This window comes from Psittacula echo, assembly GCF_963264785.1.
Source record: "Psittacula echo genome assembly, chromosome: 11".
Classification (NCBI taxonomy): Eukaryota; Metazoa; Chordata; class Aves; order Psittaciformes; family Psittacidae; genus Psittacula; species Psittacula echo.
In genome coordinates this window covers 9,419,709-9,444,415 of record NC_137746.1, presented here as the reverse complement: position 1 = coordinate 9,444,415, position 24,707 = coordinate 9,419,709, and the positions used below count along the sequence as shown (strand labels likewise).

General features: G+C 61.5%; 2 protein-coding genes across 7 annotated transcripts; both read right to left on the bottom strand.

Moving 5' to 3' along the window:
* On the bottom strand, window positions 1–18,348 carry LOC308225862 (PDZ and LIM domain protein 7). 6 transcript variants are annotated; one of them, XM_080627059.1, is made up of 16 exons: window positions 15,054–15,327; window positions 13,713–13,819; window positions 10,198–10,349; window positions 9,883–9,913; window positions 9,031–9,203; window positions 6,101–6,255; window positions 5,752–5,788; window positions 5,123–5,161; window positions 4,847–5,001; window positions 3,111–3,147; window positions 1,932–1,990; window positions 1,563–1,797; window positions 1,305–1,485; window positions 1,010–1,130; window positions 422–537; window positions 1–234 (listed from the first exon to the last, which is right to left on the bottom strand). In XM_080627059.1, the coding sequence occupies exons 2-16, from the start codon at window positions 13,815–13,817 to the stop codon at window positions 148–150; spliced, it is 1,683 nt and encodes a 560-aa protein (XP_080483185.1). In that variant the 5' UTR covers window positions 13,818–13,819; window positions 15,054–15,327; the 3' UTR covers window positions 1–147. The 6 variants fall into 6 exon arrangements, with proteins under 6 accessions (XP_080483185.1, XP_080483183.1, XP_080483182.1 ...); XM_080627057.1 differs by lacking the exons at window positions 3,111–3,147; window positions 4,847–5,001; window positions 5,123–5,161; ... (1 more) ...; window positions 6,101–6,255; window positions 15,054–15,327 and adding an exon at window positions 16,195–16,283; XM_080627056.1 differs by lacking the exons at window positions 3,111–3,147; window positions 4,847–5,001; window positions 5,123–5,161; ... (1 more) ...; window positions 6,101–6,255; window positions 15,054–15,327 and adding an exon at window positions 15,344–15,461.
* DDX41 (DEAD-box helicase 41) lies at window positions 18,312–24,583 on the bottom strand. The gene is made up of 17 exons (XM_080627053.1): window positions 24,540–24,583; window positions 24,359–24,457; window positions 24,105–24,264; window positions 23,942–24,016; window positions 23,560–23,620; window positions 22,853–22,989; window positions 22,234–22,306; window positions 21,933–22,086; window positions 21,683–21,819; window positions 21,338–21,500; window positions 21,106–21,237; window positions 20,572–20,643; window positions 20,205–20,301; window positions 19,871–20,020; window positions 19,657–19,728; window positions 19,357–19,467; window positions 18,312–19,173 (listed from the first exon to the last, which is right to left on the bottom strand). Exons 1-17 carry the CDS (start codon window positions 24,558–24,560, stop codon window positions 19,037–19,039), a joined length of 1,851 nt encoding a protein of 616 aa, XP_080483179.1. The 5' UTR covers window positions 24,561–24,583; the 3' UTR covers window positions 18,312–19,036.
* Window positions 24,584–24,707: the final 124 nt, after the last annotated feature.

Here is a 24,707-nt window from a genome sequence, read left to right as displayed (position 1 = left end):
GGAGCCGGGCCAGGAGCTGCCAGGAAAGAGGCAGGAGCAAGGGGAAAGGGTGATGGCCCAGCCTGGCTCCCTGGGGGCAGCAGGGGTGGGGTGGAGAGGAGCATGCAGGGCCAGGGGCACGCGTGGGCACAGATGAACTCCCGCCCCTCACACGTGGGAGAAAGCGTGGCTCTTGCAGAGCGGCTTGTCCTTCTTGGAGTAGAATGTCTTCCCTTCCAGGTTGGTCTGGCAGATCTGGGGAGGAGAGAGAGCACAGGAAGTCAGGTCAGGGGGGATGAAACAGCCCCTGGCTTCCCCCCATAGCCCAGAGCTCAGCACTGGTGTGGCGCAGATGGCAGGAGGCAGGGTTCTGAGCCACCAGCATAGGGCCAGGGAGAGGCACAGCCCCACCAGCAGCTTGGGAGGAAGGCACATGGCTCACCGCACAGACGAAGCAAGTGTCATGCCAGCTGAACCCCAGCGCCTCCAGGAACCGGTCCCCAGCATCAATCTTGAAGTCGCAGCCACGGCACTTTGTGCCAAACATCTTCTCATAGTCTGTGAGCAGAGGCAGAGCCCAGGTCAGTGCTCCCCGGCACTGCACCCCCTCAGCCAGGGGAGCAGGGCTGCTGCACAGCCAGGATCCCACAGTCACAGCCTGGGGACAACTTGCTGCCAGCCCCAGGGCAATGATGACTGAGACACCCGGGAGAGATGCCTGTGCTGTTCAGGGTGGCCTCGGGTGCACGGAGGAGGCAAACCTCATCTCCCAGGATGCAGCACTCGCCTTTGATGTACATCCTGCGTCATCACCATGGCAACACGGGAGCAATGGCACTACCCCCAGGAGCATCCCGGGAGGACCGGGATGGAGGGCTCAGGGCTGCGTGAGTGGGGTCCCTGTGTTCCCTGTGGTCCAAGGGAGCCCTGCAGTGCAGGACAGCTCACCCTCACTGCTGTGGGCAGCTGCTGAGCATTGATGGTGCCCCAGTGCCATTGTAGCGTGACACATAGGGTCCCCAGGTCCTACCTCTCTCACAGTAGGGCTGTCCCTCCTCCATGTAGAAGGCACGGTTGCGGATGGGAGTTTTGCAGGCGGCACACGTGAAGCACTGCACATGCCAGGTCATCTTCAGTGCATGCATGACCTCCTGGAGAGGAAACCATCAGCCAGGGGCAGGACCACCCTGTGCCATGGGGAGTCCCATCCAAGGCAGAAAGGGACAAGGGATCCCATGGGATGGGATCAGCATGGGAAGGGAAGGAGCCCATAGGTGAGCAGGAAGTAAAGACGGGAGGTGTGGTGCAGACTGAGGGATACTCACCCCTGTGATCTTCTTCTTGCACTTGGCGCAGCTGGGTGCGTAGCGTGTGTCATAGCACTTGGGGCAGAAGATGGAGCCTTTCTCCTCAAAGAAGCCGCCCTCATCCAGCACCTTCCTGCACTGGCAGCAGGTGAACTCCTCCGGATGGTAATAATGTCCCAGCGCCACCAGGTAGCGTCCCCTGTAGCAGGACAGAGCCACGTCAGCCATGCCGGGACCAAGGATGCTGCTGTGTTAGTGCTGGTGACCAGAGCTCACCTGATGACCTTGTTGCACTTGTAGCAGAGCGGTGTGCGGCCAGGCCCCTCGGGAGCTTGCTGTGCTGCCTGCACGATGGAGCTGCGGTTCTGCATGGGGGTCGGTGTGGCCGGCTGGCTGTGCTTGCTCACCACTGTGCTTGTCTTGTCTGGGGCATAGCGCTCCGCAAACGAGGGGTCCACAGCCCAGGGAGGGCGGGTGGCAGGGCCAGGGGTGGCAGTGGGGGTCCTGGGGGCTGCACACACAGGTTTCCAGGACAGTGCTCCTGATCCCTCAGCAGCCCACCCCCAGCATTCATAGATAAGCAAGCAGCATCCCCCAGCACCCACATCCCACTCATCCCGAGACCACAGGAAACATTTTGCTCACCCAGTCCTGGCTCAGTCTTCATCCCTGCTCCCGGGGATGGGTCCGGCACGGAGACCTGGCTACAGAACAAGCAGTTAACTCAGCCTGCTCCACTCTACCACACTGCCCAATGGGCCTGTGTGTGTGCAAGCAGGACTCCCCCACCCCAACAAGCAGGCAGGAGCCGGCCAAGCCCACGTGCCCAGCCAGCAGCTGGTCTGGTGATGATGGGTACCAAGCCAAGCATCTTCAGCCCTGTGAAGACACAGCACCCCCCGGGTCTCTGGCACCCATTGTGGTGCTCTGGGGAGCAATGAGAGGGAGCACAGGCCTGCTGGGGTCTCACACCAGCTCTGGGCTGCTCCAGACTGACCAGGAACCCAAGGGACCACAGACCCTGGCTTCCCACTCACACATGACAGTCACCCCAAGCCCCATCAGGGTGAAGAGGGACTTGGACCTGACACGGAGTGGGGAGCACCAGGGCCCAGCTCTGGCATAGCTGGGGACAGGCAGGGCTCTGCCATCCCTGCCAGCTACGCGGGGCCAGGCTGGTCATAGGAGGAACAAGGCCTGTGTTCCCCCAGGCTGCCAGCACTGGGCTGGGGAGCAGGCAGGGCAAGGCAGGGCCAGACAGGCACAACCCAGCTGAGAGACGGGACATGGACAGAGGCAGAGCCAGTGGCTCTGTGCCTCTCCAGGGCAAAGACAAGGAGACGGCTCCAAAACCAGGAACATTTATTTGCAGCAGAGCAAACCGGACACAGCTGGGACCCAGTGGTCACAGCGCCAGGGCAGGAGGCATCACAGAGAGGGGAAGGGAGAACAGGGGCACTGTGCATCACCCCTGCCCGGCTGCATGGGGCAAAGAACAGCACACGGCACCCCTTAACAGAGCCCCAGCTCCCTTCTCTGTCCTCACACAGGGAGAAGCAGGTGAAACTCAGCCAGCTCTGCCCAACCACCCCACAGCCCCACACCAGGCTCACAGGATGTTACACCCCATGTAAAGGTGCTGCCTGAACATCACAACCACCCCAGTGAGGTTTTAACAGTGCCACAAGCCACATCAGACCCGCTGTGTCTGGGGCATCATGGCACAGTTTGGCATCCCCATCTTGGTGCCAGCAGGACCCAGCAGGTCCTGTCTGGGACACGCAGCCCCACAGCTCCTGCAGCCACCCTGCACACTCCCCTTACCTGGGTTTTTTAACAAACACATCCTCATGATCCTCCACTGAGCACAGCAGGAGAGAAAGGAGGAGACAGAGTCAGTCTGGGGCCACTGAGGACCAGGCACAGCAGGAAGGAAAAGGAAAGGCAGGAAAACCGCCCTCTCCTCCCACCATCTTCCTGCCCCAACACACAGCCCTGCCCGGGCATGGGGCAGAGCACGGCCCCAGCCCAGTGACACCACCACAAGCACACACAGAGCCCTGTGCAGCTCCCACTGGCTCATAGTGGCCACATGGGGCCACAACCAAAGCCCCGGTGCCACATCACCCCACAGCCTCTGCCAGGCACTCTCTGTCCCAGCAAAACCCAGCACCCCCAGGCAGCCATCACCGCTGGGCCCTGAGGGAACTTACATCCGTCAGTGCCTGTCAGCCGGGCCAGTTTGCGGAAGGAGCGGGACTGGGAGGTCCCGGTGCGGGGCTGCCAGTCCTCAGCATCCTCCATCAGCCGCAACTTCCCAGGGTCACAAACGGGGCTTCTGGGGGGGTCCAGCGGCTCTGGGGGCTGCCTGCGAGTGACAGAGGCAGGTGCTCAGCCGGCACCATGCACAGCCCCTGCCCGGCACTGCAGCACGGGGCAGTGATCCCGAAAGTGCCTTCAGAGACACCAAGCCCTTTGCCAGACCTTGGCACTTACCACCACATCTCCCCTGTGCCCCAGCCAGCCCCATGGGTTTCCCTGCGGCATTAAAAACAACGGCGGTACAACAGTCAGTGGTTGACACACGGCTCAGTGCATCCCTCCCATATGCATCCCCAGCCCCACAGAGGCACAAGCCCCACAGAGATGCCATCAGCACTCACTCATGACCAGCCCTGTAGCCCCCTGCAGCTCTGCACAGGACGCTGTGCACCAGGCATGGGTCTAGCACCTCCCAAAACCAAGGTGTTGCCAGTGCCACCAGCTGCCCCTACTCATTATGTTCAGGACACCGTGGTGCAGCTCAGCCTTCCCAGCTCAGTGCCAGCAGTGCCCAAGGGTCCTGCCCAGCACACCCAGCACAGGGAGAACACACTCTAAGGACATCCCCATTGGAGAAGCCAGACCGGCAGGCGGGTGCCTGGGCAGGACCCTCCCGCGGGGAAGGTCAGATCAGTGTTTGAGCTCTGGAGGGACCCATCGTGCCATCGTGTGGCGACTGCAGGGCGGGCTCTGCAACTCCAACAACAGCTCAGCTTTGGGAGAGTGAGAGAACAGAGACAGAACGTGAGGATGGAGCAGGAGGACAGGAGAGAAGAAACAACCACAGGGCAAAGAGCTTCCGCAGTCACTGCAAGCAGTGAGTGGCTTACAGGAGTGAATGGCTCCTGCTGCTACCCTGGTGCACACTCCCCTTACCTGGGCTCTTTAACAAGTGCATCCTCATGATCCTCCACTGAGCACAGCAGGAAACAAAGTCAGTCTGCGGCCACTGAGGACCAGGCACAGCAGGAAGGAAAAGGAAAGGCAGAAAACCGCCCTCTCCTCCCGCCGCCCTCCTGGCCCAACACCCAGCCTTGCGCGGGCACGGGGCAGAGCACGGCCCCAGCCCAACCACTGTGAGACAGCCCTGGGCAATTCCCACCCAGCCCACAGGGGCAACACGTGGCCTAAACCAACACACCGGTGCCAGACCTCACAACAGCCTGTATCAGGCTCCAGCTGCCCCAGCAAAGCCCAGCACCCCCAGGCAGCCAGCGCCGGGTCCTGTGTGAACTCACTGCTGTCAGAGCCCGTCAGCTGGGCCAGTTTGCGGAAGGAGCGAGACTGGGAGGTCCCAGAGCGGGGCTGCCAGCTCTCAGTGTTCTCTACCTGCCGTAGCTTCCCAGGGTCACACACAGGGATGCTGGGGGGCTCCAGCAGCTGCGGGGGCTGCCTGCGAGTGATAGAGGCAGGCGCTCAGCCGGCACCGTGCATGGACCCTGCTTAGGCACAGGGCAGAGATGCCGAAATAACCCTCGCAGATGCCAACCCTCCTGCTGCATCCTGGCACTTACCGCTGCTGCCCTGTGCCCCAGCCAGACCCACGGGCATCCCTGTGGCATCAAAAAACCCACGGTACCATAGTCAGGGGTTGACCTACAGCTCAGTGCATCCCTCCCTATGCACCTGCAGCCCCACAAAGGTGCCATCAGCACTCACTCATGACCAGCCTTGCAGCCACCTGCAGCCCTATAGGACTCTGTGCCCCAGGCATGCGTCTAGCACCTCCCAACGCCCCCAGCAAGGTGTTGCCAGTGCCACCAGCTGTCCCTACCCATTACATCCTCCTTGGTGCAGCTCAACCTCCCCAGCTCAGTGCCAGCAGCGCCCAAGGGCCCTGCCCAGCACACGGAAAGTCTGGCTGGGTACAGCCTGGCAGGCAGGCGGGTGCCTGGGCAGGACCCTCCCAAGGTGATGGTCAGAGCAATGAGTGAATGCTGGCAGTGCCTGTCACATGGCTCTGCCAACAGTGCAGCTCTGGGAGAGGAAGAGAACAGAGGAGGATGAAAGAGAAAACCAGCAACAGGACAAAGAGCTTCCCCAGAGTCACTGCAAGCAGTGAGTGCAAACCAGCCGGGTGGGCTCAGCCCCAAGTGGGCACCATGGTGGCTCCTGCTGCTGCGCTGACACATGCTCCCCTTACCTGGGCTCTTTAACAAGCTCATCCTCATGATCCTCCACTGGGCACAGCAGGAGAGAAAGGAGGAGACAGAGTCAGTCTGCGGCCACTGAGGACCAGGCACAGCAGGAAGGAAAAGGAAAAGGCGAAAAACTGACACCTCCGCCCACCGCCCTCCTGCCCCAACACACAGCCCCGCGGCACCATAAGGAGCCCTCACACAGCCCCAGGCAGCTCCCATTGGCTCAGGGGCCACTTGGGGCCACAGGCAACAAACACACCGGTGAATCGATGCAGCCTCTGCTGGGCTCCAGCTGCCCCAGCAAAGCCCAGCACCCTCAGGCAGCCAGCGCTGGGTCCTGTGTGAACTCACTGCTGTCAGTGCCCGTCAGCTGGGCCAGTTTGCGGAAGGAGCGGGACTGGGAGGTCCCGGTGCGGGGCTGCCAGCTCTCAGAGTCCTCTACAAGCCGCAACTTCCCAGGGTCACACACAGGGATGCTGGGGGGCTCCAGCAGCTGCAGGGGCTGCCTGCGAGTGACAGAGGCAGGCGCTCAGCCGGCACCGTGCATGGACCCTGCTTGGGCACACGGCAGTGATCTCAAAATTGCTCTCACACACACTAATACCTTCTCCAGACCCTCACCACCAGCACACACCACAGCCCCTTTTGCCCCAGCCAGACTCACAGGCATCCCTGTGGCATCAGAAAACCAGCGGCACAGCACTCAGTGACTGAGCCATGGCTCAATGCATCCCTCCCATACACAACCCCAGCCCAACAGAGAAGCCAGCAGCATTCATTCCTGGCCACCCCCAGCTCCACAGGGACACTGGTGATGCTCACCCCCATCTGTCTCACAACCCCACAGGATATTGTGCCCCAGGTCCAGCTACTTCCCAGCACCTCTCAACCCCTCAGCAAGGTGTTGCCAGTGCCACCAGCCTCCTCCAGATCTCATTTGCTCAAGAAGCAACTGCGCAGCTCAGCCTCCCCAGCTCAGTGCCAGCAGTGCCCAAGGGTCCTGCCTGGCACACTGTGCTGGAGGACAGCCAGCCCTGCAGGTGGGTGCGCAGGCAGGACCCTGCCGAGGTGACGTTCAAATCGGTGGCTGAGCACTGCTGGTGCCCATCCTGCCATCGTGTGGCGAGTGCAGGGCAGGCTCTGCAGCTCCATCAAGAGCCCAGCTTAGGAAAAGCTAGAGAACAGAGATGGAACGTGAGGATGGAGCCAGACGACAAGACAGAAGAAACAACAACAGGACAAAGAGCTTCCCCAGGGTCACTGCAAGCAGTGAGTGCAAACCAGCCGGGTGGGCTCAGCCCTGAGTGGCACCATCAAGGCTCCTGCTGCTACTCTGGTGCACACTCCCCTTACCTGGGCTCTTTAACAAGCTCATCCTCATGATCCTCCACTGGGCACAGCAAGAGAGAAAGGAGGAGACAGAGTCAGTCTGCGGCCACTGAGGACCAGGCACAGCAGGAAGGAAAAGGAAAGGCAGGAAAACCGCCCACTCCTCCTGCTGTCCTCCTGCCCCAACACACAGCCCTGCCCGGGCATGGGGCACAGCATGGCCCCAGCCCAGTGGCACCACCGTGAGCACACACAGAGCCCTCGGCAGCTCCCACTGGCTCATAGTGGCCACACAGGGCCTAAGCCAACACTCGGTGCCACAATACACCAGGTCATCAATCTGGCTGCAGTGGCCCTGGCAAAGCCGAGCACCCCCAGGCTGCCAGCGCCAGCCCCTGAGGGAACTTACATCCATCAGTGCCTGTCAGCCGGGCCAGTTTGAGGAAGGAGCGCGACTGGGAGGTCCCACAGCGGGGCTGCCAGCTCTCAGCATCCTCTATCAGCCGCAACTTCACGGGGTCATATACAGGGGTGCTGGGGGGCTCCAGGGGCTGCCTGTGAGTGACAGAGTGGTCTGTCAAATCTGACAGATCCTCACGGCATCATCTCCCTGGGGCTGCCCCGCACCTTCCCCAGGCCAGAACTGCAGCACATTAGTACCTGAGACACCACACATTGCCTGCTCCCCACACCCCCTACTCCTTCTCCATGTCAGGAGGGACCATTGAGAACTGACCAGCATTCCTGGCATTGTAAGAATGGTCCCACGGGTCAGCAGTGGAAAGGACAGGGCAAGAATAAGCCAAGGTAAATAAATCACTGGCAGGGCAGCTGCATGAGAGCTCAATGAACACATATGGTGTCCATGGCAGTGATGCCTGCTTGGCCCTGGGCATGGTACCCAGCACAGCTGACAGCCCTTGCCCAACTAAGACATGTCTTGGGGAGGAGGAAAGGGACCGTGCATGAGAACACTCCAGGGCCCCAGCAGACAGGCAGTGCTTGCCCTTCAGGCTAGGGGCAGCAAACTGCCAGGAGTGACACACGCCATGGGCAGAGCAGCACATGCTGCCTGTCCCTGGGATGGCAATAGCAGGGAAGAGGCATGCAGGGAGGATAGAAAGAGCAGGCAAAAGGCTTACTGACTTGTCAAGGCTCAGCACCTGTAGGGGAGAGGGAAAGAGAAAGGGAGGAGAGAAAGAAAGAAAAAGGAAAGAGAAATTAGACCCGCAGCACCCGAGAAGTTCTCAGAGTTCACCTATGGCCTGCACCAGTTCCCCTACCCCAAGACTCATGTCCAGCTTGCCCAGGGCTGGGAGCACACTGGGGCACAGGGGCAGACACCAGCAGATCAAACCATGCCTCCCTCAGCCTCCCGAAACAGACCTGGGTGCCCAGGGCAGCCAGGGCTGCATCCCCCCATTGCCTTGTTTCAGGGCACCACAGCAGCTCTGGGCAGGAGGGGCCGGGACCGGCAGCTGCCAGCCACACAGGTGGGCAGCCTGGAAAGCCAGGAGCTTCTTCCCTGCAAGCAGGGTGAAGACAGAGCTGCGTGGGGTGCAATGGCTTCACTGTGCCCAGCCTGTCCTGGCAGCCATGGGACCAGCAGGACATCCCGGGGCAAGCACTGGCTGGTGGCCACAACGCAGCCGCCGCTTCCGTGCTGCCACAGATGCCAGTGAATGTCCTGCTGCAACCACCATGCCGTGCCCTGCAGGACAACCCACAGGCCTGACACATCCCTGAGCGAGGGATCAGCATGTGCACGGCTGTGTGTGACAGTCCGGCTGTGTGTGACAGTCCTGCTGTGCTACCTCAGCACCAGCCACCGGGGGCCCCCAGCATGGGCACTGTTACCCACTACCATCCCTGGGGCCTGGCATGCAAGGCGCAGCAGGGCCGGGCAGTGGGGTCCCCCCGATCCTTGGGGAGCAGGACAGACAGCAACGTACCCGTTGTGCTGGGGGGTGCAGGCAGGCGCCAGGGGCACGTACGTCACGGGTTTCGTCACCAGCCCAGGCCGTGGGTTCGGAGGCGAGCCTGCTCCGAAGGGCCGGGCTGTTTTGTTGAGGGCGGTGCTGGGAGCGAAGTTATATTTCAGGGGTTCAGAGCAGGGGAGTGAGTCCTGAGCGAGACAAAACACACAGACACGGGCTCACACGTCAAGCAGCATGCAAAGCACCAGGCAGCGCAGCAGGCAGGGAAGCCGGACAGCATGTGCACCGCAGGATACCGGGCTCTGCTAGGCTGGCACCTCGCTCTGCAGGTCACAAGCCTGAGGGTTGTTGGAGAATTAGTAAGTGCCCAGACACTCGCTGCTGCACGCAGCGGGGCAGAGCATGCACACACCAATCCAAACTGCCCCGCAGCATGAATCTGAATGCATGCAGGTGGCTTCCATCCAGGAGTCACCGGTCACCGGCCCCAGCTCTGCTCCCTGTGCCAGGGCACTGCCCAGTGCTGGCAAACATAGGGCCTTAAGGCCATGAGCAACTGCCTGGCCTCCTCCCCTGTGTTGGCCTTTGTCTCCCTGCTCACCCCCAGCACTGGCAGGGGCACAGGCAGGCAGCAGCCATGGCCTGGGTGTCCGCTGGACAGACCCTGTTCCCTCCGATCCCCTGCAGTACAGCAGTCAGGGCTGCTCCTCCAGTGGGGAGTTTTCCAGCCCTCCAAACACACCCCAGTCCCCCCAAAAGCCTGCAGACCCCAGGACCAAAGTCCATTTATCCATCTACACTCAGAGATGATTCCCCTCCCCTGAAATCAGGCTGAGGTACCTCTGCAGCACTAGGAGCAACACGTACCTTCTGCGGCTTCCCCATGTGGTTCTGGGCTCTGCAAGAGAGAAGATGAGGAGGCAGGTACTGGAACCGGCCCAGCCACCACTGGGACACTGGTACCCCAAGGATGCAGCCCTCACCCAAGGGGAGCCATGGACTGCTGACATTGCCCTATGGCTCACAGGAGAGGGCTGGCGGCCAGGCCAAGCCTCATCCAGCCAAGCAGAGCCCTTGGACTCATCCAGCGGCTGCCAGGCTCTGAGCAAGAAGCAGTGATGCCGGGAGATGGCACCGAGCAGAGCGTTTTGCTCCATCCACGCAAGGACCCACAAATCCCACCTGCTTAGTGTGAGGCTGAGCCTGTCCCCACAGGCACGGATCCTGTTCTGGGCCTCGATGTGTGTCATGGAGCTGGTGCTCTCCCCATCGATGTACAGCACCCAGTCGCCCACTCCCACACCGGCCTGCGCTGCCTTCCCGCCCGGTGTCAGCTGAAAGACAGACAGAATCAAGGAGAGCCAGGACAGCTGATGTGGGAGCACAGGGACACCCCTGTCCTCATGGCAGCAGGGATCTGCTGGATCCCAGCTAACGACACCCATACAAGCCTAATGAGGGGGAAGCAGAGACCCACACATCACCCCCATTTCCCAGCTCACTGGCCCGGAGCAGCCTCTGCCCCTCCACTCAGCACTGCCCACCCTGCCCTCTGGCACAGCTGGGGCCATGCCAGCACCCCGGGGCCCAGTCCCCATGACACCGAACGGCAGAGGAGGTGCTGGCTCAGCCCCGGCCACCCCTCGGAGCCATCCCAGTGGTGGGAAGCGAGCGCAGTGAGTCAGGACCCGCTGGACAGCCCACGCCTGGCTGCAAACCACAGGCCCATCCAGCTCATCGCCCGGGACGAGCGGTGGGACAGGGGAGGCAGCCCCCAGGCACCCATCCCATTCCCTCCTGGTGCAGACGTTACCTCATTCCCACAGCGGGAGCACTCCCGGGGGCAGGGAGACACCAACCCCGACCCACACGGCTCCCTGAGGCCTCACCCCGCGGGGGCAGCCGGGAGCAGGGCCATGGGTTCCCCTGCACCGGGGATGCGCCTTGTCCCCAGCATGGCTCTGTGGCATGGCGCTGCGTCAGCTCCGTGCTGGGAAGCAGAGGCTGCCCTCCACTCCCACCGGGGATGCACAGCGGAAGGTGAGCAGGGCCCCGAGCACCGCACACAGCTCGCAGGCACTGACAGACAGACAGACATGGGTAGGCTGCAGCCATTCCTGCTCCTCCAGCACAGAAGAACTTGAGGCGCTTGGACCCGGACCAAATATTTCCTCAAGTCCTGTTCAACATGAACATAAAAGGAGCGAGCCAGATTCCCAGCGCTGTCAGAGGGCTGAGAAAACCCTGAGACGAGCCCCAGCTCCTCCTTGCCCATGCGCAGGGCCCAGCTCATCCCAGAGCTGTGCTCCCCTTCCCCATGTCAGCGCTGGTCCTCCCCATGAGCCCAAACCCCACAACCAGGATGGATGCAGCCTGGCACTACCTTCATCCCACTGCCACCCCAGCGGGACACGGGTACCTCCTCCTGTGTCCCTGTACCTCCCAGTACCCTCTCCTCCTGCCCAGCACCACAGGGTGCCCTGGGCATGAAGTGGCGCCGGCCGGCTCCTGGCCGCACCGCTGCAAGCCCCGGCTTGCTGCCCTGGAGGGCTGGGGAAGGCATGAGGTGACTGTGTAGGTTTGGAAGCAGGAGCGGGATCTGGGAGAGGTTTTCACATGGCTGCATGGGAAGAGGAGAGCTCACAGCCTGCATCACGCACCACGCCCAGCCTGGCCGGCACCGCCACGCTGCCCTTCCCGCTCCACGCGCCAGGAAACCCCTTCGGCAGGTGCCAGCTCAGGCAGGAGCCATGGCAGTGCCAGCCCTCCTGCCTCCAGGGCTTCCTTCCTCCCCCTCCACCCAGCCAGCCTTTTGTTCCCCAGTGCCTCCACCACTGCACCCAGTGAGGTGCCCTTGGCTTGGGCACCCAGACAGAGCCTCACACAGCACTGAGGGGAGTGGGGCACCCGCACTGGGGCCAAGGAAGCATCCCCCAGCACTGTCCTGCTAGCAGCACCAAGGGTCTCCCCTCCGCACAGCATCCAGGCCCCCAGACACCAGCCCTTACCCTGGCTCCACTACAAGCAGCTCAGGACCTTGCAGGCTCTTGCAGCCTGCATAGCCAAGATATCAGGACCCTAGCAGAGCCCCTTACCATGCAAGAACATGCAGAGGACCAGGGTAGCACCTCCTTTATGTGACCACCGAGCTGAAGAAGCCTCGCAGCTCACTCAGCAGTGCCATGGTGATGGACACAGCCAAGAGCCAAAGCACACACTAGTGCTGCTTTCCCCGTGTGTTCCCCTGCCCCGCAGAGCAGGAACTCACTGCAGCCCTCAAAGCCAGGGCAGGATGCTTCCTTCCAGCCTGCTCCAGCAGCCCCAGGCCTGGCAGGGCAGCCTGCCCCCTGCTCAAGGGAAGCAGTGGCCAAGGACAGCAGCGTGCTCTGGGCAGGAGCTTTAGGGCTGGGGATACCTCTGGGGTGCAGGGTCACCCCTTCCCATAAGACAGGGCTCATGACTCTCCACACAGCACAGCCAAAGCTGTCTACATCCCCTGGAACATCCTCACTACTCCTGCCTGCCCTGCCCAGGACAGCAGCACTGCCCAAGCCCCGAGGGCAGTGCTGCACTGCTTGAACAGCGGGGATGTTGCGAGGCCCCTGCCCTGGGAGGCTCCTCCACCCGAGGCTCCTCCGTCCAACCAGACCCTTTGTTAAGCCCTGGCTCACAGCCAAGGGAAACATTTTTTAGCGCATAAACCCGCTGAAGCCGTCTCTGTGCTCAGCATTGACTCGCAGGCCCCGGGGCAGCGGCACTGGCAGCTCCAGCCTTGCACAGAGCTCTCAGGGTCCGTGTGGGGTGCTGCAGAGACCCGCGCTCTCTGGGACAGACACACGGTGCCAGGCTCGTGCCAGGGGCAGGCCCCATGCAGCGCTCGGTGCCACGAGCGACGCGGTCCTTGCAAAAGCAGCATCGTGCCAGCAGCCCCAGCGTCAGCGGCACAGGCGATGCAGTCACATTCCAATGCTTATAAGGCAATTGCGTGGCCAGAGCCCTGGCCAGCACCCACCCTGGGGACCAGGCTGACCGGGGACCAGGCTGACCAGGGACATGGACACACACACAGCCAGGAGCCAGACATGGCTTGGGTGAGCATCACAGTGGGAGCAGCTCACACCAGGTTCCTCAGCCACGACCAGCAGCACAGCGGCTCTCGCTCACGCTGCAGAAATTGGCTGGTTTTGTGAAGGGAGCCATATCTCAGTGCAGGCACCAGCACAGGCTTCCTCCCCTCCCTGCCCATTTCAGGGGCCAGCTCAGGTGCGGAGCTGGGAAGCACACAACAGGGGGGCAGAAGGGCACAAGCTGGGTCCTGGGGCGCTGAGCCCAGCACTGGAGCGCAGACCGGAACATTGGCCCCACAGCTCAGAGACGTGAGAGCAGCTCCCCTCCCCCCTGTGGTGGGCAAGCTCAGGAAGGGGCCTCCCCGGCCCCCCCAAGCAGCGGAATGACTCTGCAGAGGCCATGCAGCATTTCACATCTCTGCCCGGAACACCCCCGAGCCAGACTGCAGCTGATAAGGCACCAAGGAGGCTACATGGAGCCAAGCAGGGCAGGATGCAGCATTCCCAGGGCCCCAACTCATCTACATCTCCCACATATCTCTGCCTCAGCCACCTGGATGCAGTCACCATGGCTTCCCAGCCCCTGAGGCAGGAGGAAGGGTGGGTATCACCCGTCTTGGCTTCTCTTACCCTGGAGATGGAGAGCGGCATGCTGAAATCCTTCCCTCCCTGCAGCCTGAAGCCCCAGGGCGCCGGTCCATTCAGCATCACCTTGTAGGACTCCATGTCACCCATCTCTGCAAGGGAAGAGGGTGTGAGCCTGGCGTTAGGATACACAGGAAAAACGCACGGAGAGCAGGCAAGGAGGGGGCCTGGCGCCTGACACAACAGGACAGGAGACAGGTCACATTTCCAACCTGACCATCCTACACTGTGGTTAGAGACGCACCCCAAATCTATCAGCATCTCCTCCAGCAGTGTCAGAGCCAAGACTAATGCTGACTAGTGTAAAGAGTAAGGCATAGCCCCGCTGCCAGTCACAGTGGAACACCGGGTGGCTTTGCCCTCCCTCGCCCAAACCTGGCATGTGTTATCCCTTGCAGCATCCCAGAAACTCACGCTGCTGAAAGCCAAGACCGTTTCAGACCACGGAGAAGCGGGAGCAGGGAGGGAAGGATGGGAACCAGAAGTGGTTTTGCTGCGTGGATGAGCAGTGGCAGCACAGGAGCTGCGGGACGCCACCCGAGGCGCCTGGCAGAACAGCGCTCCGGCAGCTGGTTCAGTACACGCTACCTGGGAGCGAGTCCATCTTTGAGCTCAGAGCCGGGGCTCGGCGGGAGGGAATCCCGGCGCTGCGCTGCCTGCCAGGGCCACACTGACAGCTGTCAGCCGGCCAGGGCCCAGCCAGCCGCGGCCTCCGGACACCCCTCACCTGAACGGGCTCCCCGGCACCCTCCTCCTGCCGCTGCCAGCCCGGGTCAGAGGAACCCACGCCCTCCCCGCCCCCCCCACCGGACGGCCGGGCGGCGGCGGAGGCCGCAGGGCTGGGGGCCAGCGTGCCCCGCTCTGCCGGCCCGGTGCGGGCTATATAAGGCGTGTAAGACGACACCAGCCCGCTCCCCGCTCGGGAGGGCCGGGGGAAGCTGCGTGTCAGGCATTCTCGGCGCCCGGCACCGCGAAAGCCCCGCCGAGGCGCCGGGACCGGGCAGGCAGCCCCTATCTCCCCTCGGGGCTGGGCCGGGGTCCCCATCAGCTCCAGGATGGGCATCCCTCCAGCTCCGGAGGAACCGCCGGGCCGGGCCGCCAACCCTGCCCCCGGAGCCCCGCTCCGCAGCCCGCCCCACGGCGAACCCCTCCCCATCCCGGCCCACAGAGCCCCCTTCCCGAGGTCGGGGCCCCCGACCCTGCCCCACATGGGCCCGACCCCAACCAAGCGCGCCTGCCCCCAGACCCAGGCCTCAGCCCCGCACCCCTTATGACCTCACTCCCCCAGCAGAGCACTCGGACCCCAGCCCTGCCGCACTCACTCACCCGCGGCCGGGCGGGCCCCCGGCGGGGCGGGCGGCGCCGCAGCGGGGAACGGAGGAAACCTGCGGCCGCGGGACTCGAACTCGGGCACCGCCCCCGCTCGGCCCGGCCCTGCACTATATAGCGGCGAAGGGGAGGCGGAGCCGGCGGACGGCTTGGCCAATCACCACGCGCGCCTGCCTGCCGGGGCGGGCACAGCGGCTCCCCCTGGCGGGGGGCTGCGGGCTGCCCCCCACCCTGTTCCCGCTGCACCGACCCCGCAGCACCGAGTCCGGCCCTGGCTGTTTATTCACCGCTCTGCGCCAGCGAACTTCATCCAGACCGGGATCAGGCCCAGTCCCGCGGGCCGGGGGTCTCCCGGCTCAGCAGCCGCACCAGCCTGGCCCGGAGGGTGCCTTGCGGCTTGTGCCCGGCACGCCCCGACAGCGCCTCTTGCCCTCCGCCGCCCCAGCGCTGCTCAGGTTGCTGGGGGCTGCCCCGCGGGAGCTGGGTCAGGGCGGCCCGGTTGTCGTAGAGGGGGGTCGCCTCGCTGCTGTGGCCCTCGGGGGCCTGCCGGCACTCCAGCTCCCACCGCCCTTCTTGCTCTTCCTCGGCCCTAGCTGGACCCGGCTCCGCAGTGAAGATGTTCTCGTAGAGATGCTCAGGGGGTGGCTTCCCCGGAGCCCAGGCCTCACTGCAGCTCGGCCGCCGTGCTGCAAAGAGGGGCTGCTGCTGGCCCCGTGCGATGGAGGCATAGATGATGGGGCCTGTGCCCTCTGGCTCAGCAGCGGAGAAGTGGAGGAGGCTGGCAGGGGCCTGGGATGGGGGCTGTGCCCCCCCAAGGGTGGGGCTGGGCTGGGGCTCCTCAGCCCCAGGGCTCCAGGACTGGGGCTCGAGGCCCTGTGCAGAAAGCTGGGGGTCTGTGGCACAGAAGAGCCGGGGGTCTGGGGTGTCCTTGCCCTGCTGCTGGCAGGCGATGGCAGTGGCAACAGCGCGGCAGAGTTCCGGGGCCCGTGGGGTGCTGAAGGTGAAGGTGCCTTCACCAGAGTCACTGCGGCGGCCAGCCTCGAAGGAGAAGACAGTCTGTGGGATCAGAGGACAGGGTGAGGAGCTAGCATCCACCCTGAGAAGCCAGCAGCCCCAGGGAGGGAAGAGGGACACCCACCTGATCCTGGCCAAACTTGCGGAGGAAGGGGTAGGGCCAGGTGAGCAGGGGCTGGCGGGACTGCAGGTCTTTCAGCATCAGGCTCTGGGGAAGGACTGAGAGCAGGTAGTGCCCATGCAGGCCACAGCGAGCAGCCGCATCCGTCCAGACCACCAGCACCAGGAATTCAGTCACTACAGGAGCAGAGCAAGGCAGGGGTCAGCACCACAGCACTGAGCTGGAGCCCACCCCAGCCCTATCCACCACTCCTGTACATACGGTCCTGCCAGGAGGAGTAGAGGACGTTCTCCTCCATGGGAACAGAGGGGCTGGGCTGGGTCCTGGCATTCCTCTGTGTCATCTCCTTTGTCCCCTGAAACAGAATGATGTGAGCATGGCCCCTGGATTGCAGGAGCACAAGCACCCCTTGCTTGCGATACAACCCAGAACTCCCATGTCACTCAAGCCAGGAGCAGCACAAGAGGTCCCAGCTATACTGGACCCCATGGTGGTACCTGGAAGGCCAGCTGGCAGAGCTGGGTGATCCACTCATCCCTCTGCTCAGCCGCCAGCACGTAGCTCTTCTCTGTGGTGGTGAGGTAGAAGGCGGCGGTGGCTTTGGGGCAGCTCTCTGTGCCCACTGGGCCCACGGAGACACAGTCAGAGAGGCGGATCACACGGCGGGCACACTGCCGCAGCGCAGGCTTCTCCAGCGCTGTGCCGTCATCCCGCACGTCGAACTTCTCCATGCGGGCCACGCCAGAGGCGCTGGCAGCAAAGAGCTGGGCTCGCATCTTCCTCCAGGACCTCTGGGGCACGGGAAGGGCATGGGCAGGGAAAAACAAGTCAGCAACGAGCTGCCTGCTGTGTTCTCACAGTGCTCCATTCCATGTGGGGCCAGCAGTGCTCGGGAAGGTGGAAAGGGGCAGGAGGGGGCACATGGGGGTCCCAGCGAGCCAGGGCCAGTGCAGGCCCCCAGCACTGAGGGGCAGGGCAGTCCCCAGGCTGGGGTGAGGAGAGCCTGGCTCGTTGCGTGAGTCACGCTCGCTCCCGAGCACCAGGTCCTGCTCTTTGTTCCCTGCTGCAAGTGCCGGCCTGCTGCCGCTGCAGCTGAGCTCGGAGCTGTGCTCAGGACAGACCCTGATGCAAATTAAAGCCATTTTGAGCTGCTGAGGCTCCTGCTGGCAGCTTCACATCTGTGGAGCAGGGCCGGGCCCTGCAGCCCGCTTCCTCCCAGGGGAGGCTCTGCAGCACCAGCACCTTCCTAGCCTGTCATGGGATGGAGGGGGCGCGTGCCTCCACATCAGAGCCTCCGCCCTGCACAAACCAGAGTGGCCAAGCATCCAAAATACCCACCACTGCCAGCCCCCTGCCTCCTACACAGCAGGGCACCAGTCCCACACACACAGGGCCTGCTCACTTCACTTCCAGGGTGAGCTATTGCTCAGCAGCAGGGCTGCAGCCCAGCACATCCACTGACACCCCCAGAGGCATGGCTGCCCTGCCATGGAAGAGAGGATGCCACTGATGGACCTGCTTCACTAACACCCATCTCACACCTCTCTGGAGCTGGCTTGTCCCTGCAGGGACTCCCACCATATCACCCATCCCAAATCAAGAGGGCTGCAGCACTTGGTGCCCACCCCAAAGGCCCAGAGCAGCAGGCCAAGCCACAACAGGTGCCCCACGAATGGCAGTGTCCCACCAGGACCAGGCTGATGGAGGGCTGCGCACAGAGGCCCATCCCACGCGCTGCCCTGGTGCCCCACTCCCACACACACGCTGGCTGCGCCTCGGTGACACACGTTTATTGTTTCATTGCCAATCACGCGGTGACCAAGCAAGAAGAGGGACCCTGCATGTAGTGTGAGTCCCCTCGGCCACAGGACGAGCCCTGCTCTTGGGACTGCAGTGCCCTGGGATCCCCCAAGGCAGCTCTGAGGGGTCTGGCTCCAGTCCCCCTTCCCAGGCTACCGAGGGCCCAGCTCCAGGCCTGGCATCAAGACAGACCAGGGCAAGCCCTGTACCCAGCCCCCAATCCACTCTTTACCTTTCCAAATTTGCAGTGCTGCACATAGAGGATCCCATCCTTCACCGGTCTCTCCATGGGCCCAGCACCGCCCTGGCACCCCGTGCAAGGACTGGGGACTTGGGCTGCTGGCAGTGGAGAAAATGTGACTGCTGCAGCTGAAACTACTGCATGGGGCAGACTTCCTTCTCTCAGCAACTTCCCCTTTTTGGTGTGTGGGATGAGGGGCAGAGGCTGGGCCACAGGAGGTGTCTATCTGTCTGCCCTCCCCTTCGCAGAAGGGCAGTGGGGCAGAACGCATGCAGGCAGAGCACAGGAAACACCACAGAGACCACCCAGCAGGATCAGGGCAAGCTCTGCCTTACCCTGGGTGCATCAGAGCATGTTTGAGGGGCATGGAACAGCCACGAGCTGAGAATGCCCCAAAACCGGGGATGTTCCTGGAGAAATAGAGGGGCTTTGGGGAAGAGAGAGGTAAAACACTGGCCATGGCACTGCAAGGGCTTGCAGAGGTAGCAGGCAGCCAGCCACAGACCAGTTACCCCTCCTGGGGCTTCTTCCTCCCCTCAGGCACCGCTACCTGCTTGCCCAACATTGCTGAGGTAAGGCTGACTTAATCCAACAATGATGTCATGGGCTGTTGCAGCACAGCTCCACCGCTCCTCCGGGGGCAGGAGCTTTGTCAGGCTGAGCTGACCAACTATCTGGAAAAGGAGCCACAGCAGAGCAGGACAGGCCCCTGGGCTCAGGAAAGGCAAGGGGGCAGCTGGGGCACTAAGGCTGAGTGGAAGCCAAGGCCTACACAGTGGGGCACTGGGAAGGGTGCTCCCCAGGCTAGAAGTCCATAGAGCTGTGAGCCAGGTAGTCCTTGCGGCCAATGTTGCTGACTTGCTTGGTCTGCATCGCCTCCAGCTTGGGGCAGTCGGTGATGCGATGGCCCAGGCCACCGCAGAAGGCACAGCCCCGCTCGCCTGCAACAGGAGGGACAAGGTCAAGGGGAGGTGTCCCATGCCAGCAGAGCGGCCCTCCCGCCCAGAACAGAGCAGAGGGGCCACAGCAGGGCAGGCAATGACAGCCCCAAGGCAGCAGGAATGGCCTGGGAGGTGGGGTCCTGCCTGCAGCACAGGTCCCTCAGCCAGCCTGGAGTCTCTCACCTTCGATGTCCAGCATGGTCTCATCCCCACAGTGCAGCACCTGGAGCACAGGCGGCACTTTCTGCTTTGCCTCCAGCAACAGGGCCTTCAGGTCCATCAGCACCGACTCATCTAGGGGCAGAGGAACAGATCAGACACAGCCCAGGCAGGCGTGGGGGCACTGCCTCACATCACCATCTCCCCTCCACAGGCCATCATGCCTTGTCCCTGCCTGCTCAGAACACCCCGACGAGGCATAGGCAGCTCCAGCACCCAGCTGCCCCTCACAATCGCAGCCCCGCGCCCCCCCCCATTTCTCACCACAGGCCTTGTTGATGAAGGTGGTGGCAATGCCAGTGTTGCCTGAACGGCCTGTACGCCCGATGCGGTGAACTGTGGAGAAAGAGACAAGATTGGGCCTGGGTGAATGTAATGTGACAGACTACCCCTGCCCCCAGCTGCTGCAGAGACAAGCACAGAGCCCTGCTGGCCTCTGTACCCACTCCACTGCACCCTCCATGGTTCCAGTCCCCACCGTAGTTCTCTATCTCCTCCGGCATGTCATAGTTGATGACATGCTGGATGGCTGGGAAATCCAGGCCCTTGGAAGCGACGTCAGTAGCAACCAGGACATCCTTCTTCCCATCTCGGAAGGCCTCAACAGCTTTTGTCCGTTCTTCTTGATCTGCAAAGGCCCAGCAGAGAACATCAGCAAGGGGAGAGCTCCCAGAACTACCTATCAGCAACCACTAACCTCAAAGCCCTTCCTCAGACCATCACAAACTGCTTCACACGGGTACCTCCCATGGCCACACACAACCCCAGGCAGGGCACACCACAACCTGGGCTTGCCCAACACTCTCACCAACCTTTCCCTCCATGGATGGCCACAGCTTCCACACCCTTGAGCAGCAGGTACTCATGGATTGCATCAACATCCGCCTTCTTCTCTGCAAAGATCAGCACCTGCAGCAGCACAGACATCATGGAAAAGCCACTTGACACCAGCACAACCTCCCAGAAACCCATTCCCTTTTGCTGAGGGGAATACACAACAGCTCTGGGCTCAGGACCTGCTACATGTGGAGCACAGCTCACTCACATGCCAACCCCCACATGGCAGAGTCCTGCAGCATCATGCCCACGACATGCCCCTACATCCCCACTGCCAGTTCCACCTGTGCCACTGTTGCAGCTGTGCCCATGCTGTCAGAGCAGTCAGAGTGCACTACTCACTGGTGGTGGGGTCTTCTGCAGGCACTCGAGGAGGTACACCATCTTGGCCTCCTCTTTCACATACTCCACCTCCTAAGAACAAGCACAGGGGTGAGTCAGGCAGCAAGGGAACTGCTATTGTTTGGTATCCCTTAACCTGTTGGGAAGGAGGGTTCTTTTTATAAGAGCAAGTGGTGATAGGACAAGGGGGGATGGCTTTAAACTGAAAGAGGGTGGATTTAGATTAGATATTAGGAAGAAGTTCTTCACTATGAGGGGGCTGAGGCCCTGGCACGGGTTGCTCAGAGAAGCTGTGGCTGCCCCATCCCTGGCAGTGTTCAAGGCCAGGCTGGACGGACTTGGAGCAACCTGGTCTAGTGGAAGGTGTCCCTGCCCATGGCAAGGGGTTAGAACTGGATGATCTAAAGGTCCCTTCCAACCCAAAGCAGACTGTGATTCTATGAACCCCGGCTCCCTGACAGGGAGAGACATCAAGTGCCCTCACAGATATTGTTGGCCTCCCACACAGTCTGGGGGAGCACCCAGCTACCTCACCTGCACAACATCCAGGCTGGCAGCACCCGCTCGTCCCACATTAATGGTGATGGGCTTCACCAGGGCACTCTTGGCAAAGTTCTGGATCTTCTTGGGCATTGTGGCACTGAAGAGGAGAGTTTGCCGCTGGCCCTGCATGGGCAACACAGTGCGGGCAAGGATTTAGCACTCACCCAACCAAATGGGTTTGGGGACTGAGCTTCAGGGTGCTGGTATCAGGCCAGCTCAGCACCTTGAAGTAGGAGAAGATGGTACGGATGTCCCCCTCAAAGCCCATATCAATCATCCTGTCAGCCTCATCCAAGGCCAAGTAACGGCAGATGTCCAGGCTCACCATCTTCTTCTGCAGCAGGTCCATCAGGCGGCCAGGGGTTGCCACCATCATGTGTACACCACTGTGACACAAGAGAAGGCCATGGTCAGGCACTTGGGGGCCCCATGCAGGACACATAGGGAATGTGGCACATCACTTTTGCCCTAACACTTCCCTGAAGCAATCTAGCTAGAGTGTCACCCCATAGTCCCCTGCCAGGAAACAGAGCACAGCTCCAACCCCACAAACCTCTCTAGGTCTTACTGTTTAATCGTCTCCATCTGCTCCTTGACAGACATGCCCCCGATGCAGAGGGCACAGCGCAGCGGGGACAGCCCGTCCTCCTGCAGCAGGCGACAGTAGTACTCGATGATGCCATGGGTCTGCCGGGCCAGCTCCCGCTGCAGAGACACAACTCACTCATTCCTGCACCTCCGTACAGGGAGGATCAGAGATTGCCACTGAATGTCAATCAAAGCTTCCTCCTGCTTGTCACCGCACTGCTGACACTCACCGAGGGACAGATGATGAGTCCGTAGGGTCCCTCTCGCTTGGAGAAGGGCAGCCTCTTCTCCTGCTCCAGGCAGAACATGATCACTGGGAGGGTGAACACCAAGGTTTTCCCAGAGCCAGTGAAGGCAATGCCAATCATATCCCTTCCCGAGAGGCTAGCAGAGAAATAAGACCAAAGGTGAGAAGCAGCATCACAGAACATCTCAAACCTCTGGGGCTCAAGCAAGGTGACAGGGTGCATCTGCCAGGGAAGAGCTCCCAGCTCACACTGCTCCCCACTCTGGGACAGGCAGAACACTCACATGGTGGGGATGCCTTGGATCTGTATGGGTGTCGGCTGCTGAATTCCCTTTTTCTTCAGTCCCCTCAGTATAGCTGTGACAGAACAGGGACATGCACGTTTGTTACATGAAGTCTTCCCCTTCTTTCCCTCCTCGTGTCCCAGCAGCAGCTCTTGCACCAGCAACCAAAACCCCTTGGGGAAAAGCCAAGCAACACAGCCGCTGCTGGGAATTCAAGCTGCGACCCCAGTATCATCAAACATTAAACATAGAATAACAGACTGGATTGGGCTGGAAGGGACCTTAAGATCATCCAGTTCCAACCTCTTGCCATGGGCACCTCACACTAGACCATGTCACCCAAGGCTCTGTCCAACCTGGCCTTGAACACCACCAGGGATAGAGCATTTTACCACTTCTTTGGGTAACCTGTTCCAGTGCCTCACCACCCTCACAGTAAAGAACTTCTTCCTTCTATCTAACCTGAACTTCCTCTGTATAAGTTTAAACCCATTATCCCTTGTCCTATCGCTACAGTCCCTGATGAAGAGTCCCTCTCCATTCAACAGCTTCACTCACTGATGTGCATTTCCCAGCACAAAGCTTCCCCCTGCCCTGTCTGGAGCTTCTCCCAGCCCACCTGCTGGGAACTTCATCTCCTTGAAGCTCTTGATGGGGGGTGGGATCCCTTCCCCCTCCACCAGGATGTGGTATTTCTTGCGCACGCGGTCATGCCGGGCCTCCGACATGGCTAGGATGTAACGAGGTGCTCTCCAGCTGTGAGGGCAACAGAGGAAAGTCATGGTGCAGAATGGGACTGAGGCTCCAGAGCCTGTAGCCCAGGGGTTGAGTTCCAACATCCCACCAAGGAAAACAAGTAACCCCGAGGAGGGCAGGAGCTGATCCAAGGCAGTTCCACACACGAAACGTTTCCCCAAAGTCTCAGTAGAAAGTGCCAAGCTAGCAGCTGAGAACAGCCTACGGATGGAACATGCCAAAATCTTTTGGATACATCTCTGCGACACTGCCTCAAGCAGCACTGGCTTTGTAGCCTCCCCCAGTCTCTTCCTGTAGCTTAGTCACCTCCAAGATCTGAAGATCTACCTCAAGTCTTCAAGTTTAACATAACTGTGCTTTAACAAACCTTACTGTCCATAAAACAACATCCAAAGTGACTCAACAGCCTTTGATCTTACACTCAGCAGTAAGAAGCCAGACAGTAGAGCAAGAGAAAAGCCAGTGGCTGCAAACCAGTGCTCTGCCTGTGAGGCTGTATGGCTGCTGGTTCTCTTCAGCTGCCAGGAGGCAGTGGTTTCAGAAAGACAACCTCTGTACTCTGAAACACACCTGGTTTTAATTGGATCATCATAGGTGATGCCCTTGGCCATCTCCTTCACTGACATCAAAGCTGCAAGAAAAAAGCAGATGGGGTCAGTGTAAACTTTCCATCTCCAGATGCACTTAATCTCAGCACTGAGCTACTCGGGCAAAGACCACATCTGGAGACAGAGGAGGGAAAGCAGCGTCCCTGAAAGCCCCTTGGGCACTGGAACAACAAGTGCTGCATTCTGGCCTGCCAGAGCAAGGCTAAGCCAGGCAGTCAGATGCTGACCGAGGGGTTCTGTTGTGATCTCCTGTCCCACTCCTGGGTATAAACATCCCTGAGTGTTGCAAGGCAGGTAATGTCCCTGCTGCAGCCCTGACAGCTCTTAGAGCTCCCACCACTCACCTCGGCCCTCCGCCACGCTCTCCAGGATCTTCTCTTCTTCCTTCAGCTGCTTTTCCTTGGCTGACTCCTTTCGAGCTGGGGAGGGGAGAGAGTCAGGGCAATGGTCAAGAGGTTTCACTCCCCTCTGGAAGCCACCCAGCCCAGCTACCAGCTGCTCCCCTACCTTCTGCCTTCTCCTTGAGGTGCTGGTGCTGGTCCAGGAGGCTGATGTTGGACTGCGGCCCCAGGGGGATGTCATCCTCGTCACCCCGCTGCTCGCTCCCGCTGTCCCGCTGCTCTTCCTCCGACACCACCTTCCGCCGCATCTGCAGCAGCTTCTGCAGCTAGAAGGAAGTGGGTCGAGACCGAGTGAGAACCCCGCGCTGGGGTGAGGGGGGACACTCGGAGCCCTTCTCCGCCAGCGCCGGGCCCGGTTACCATCTGCTGCTTCCGCTGCTTGACGGGCACGTAGGGCACGTAGTCCTCATCCTCCTCCCCGGACAGGTCGGACGTGTCCGCCGCCTCCTCCCGCTGCCTCTGTGGGGTAGACACGGGGTGAGGACGGCCCGGGAGGGTGCAGGCCCCACCGGGCCCCCCACGCGGTCGGTCCCGGTCCAACCTTCCTGTCCGCCGCCTCCATGGCGCCGTCTCCTCGCAACAGCTGCGCTGCCCCGGATGTAAACACCCTCCCCCCCCCGCGCCGGAAGTAACGAGACGTGAGCCATTGCCTAGCAACGAAGGAGCAGATGGGTCGCCTCTGCGTCCAAGCCTCCGCGGAAGGCGCTGC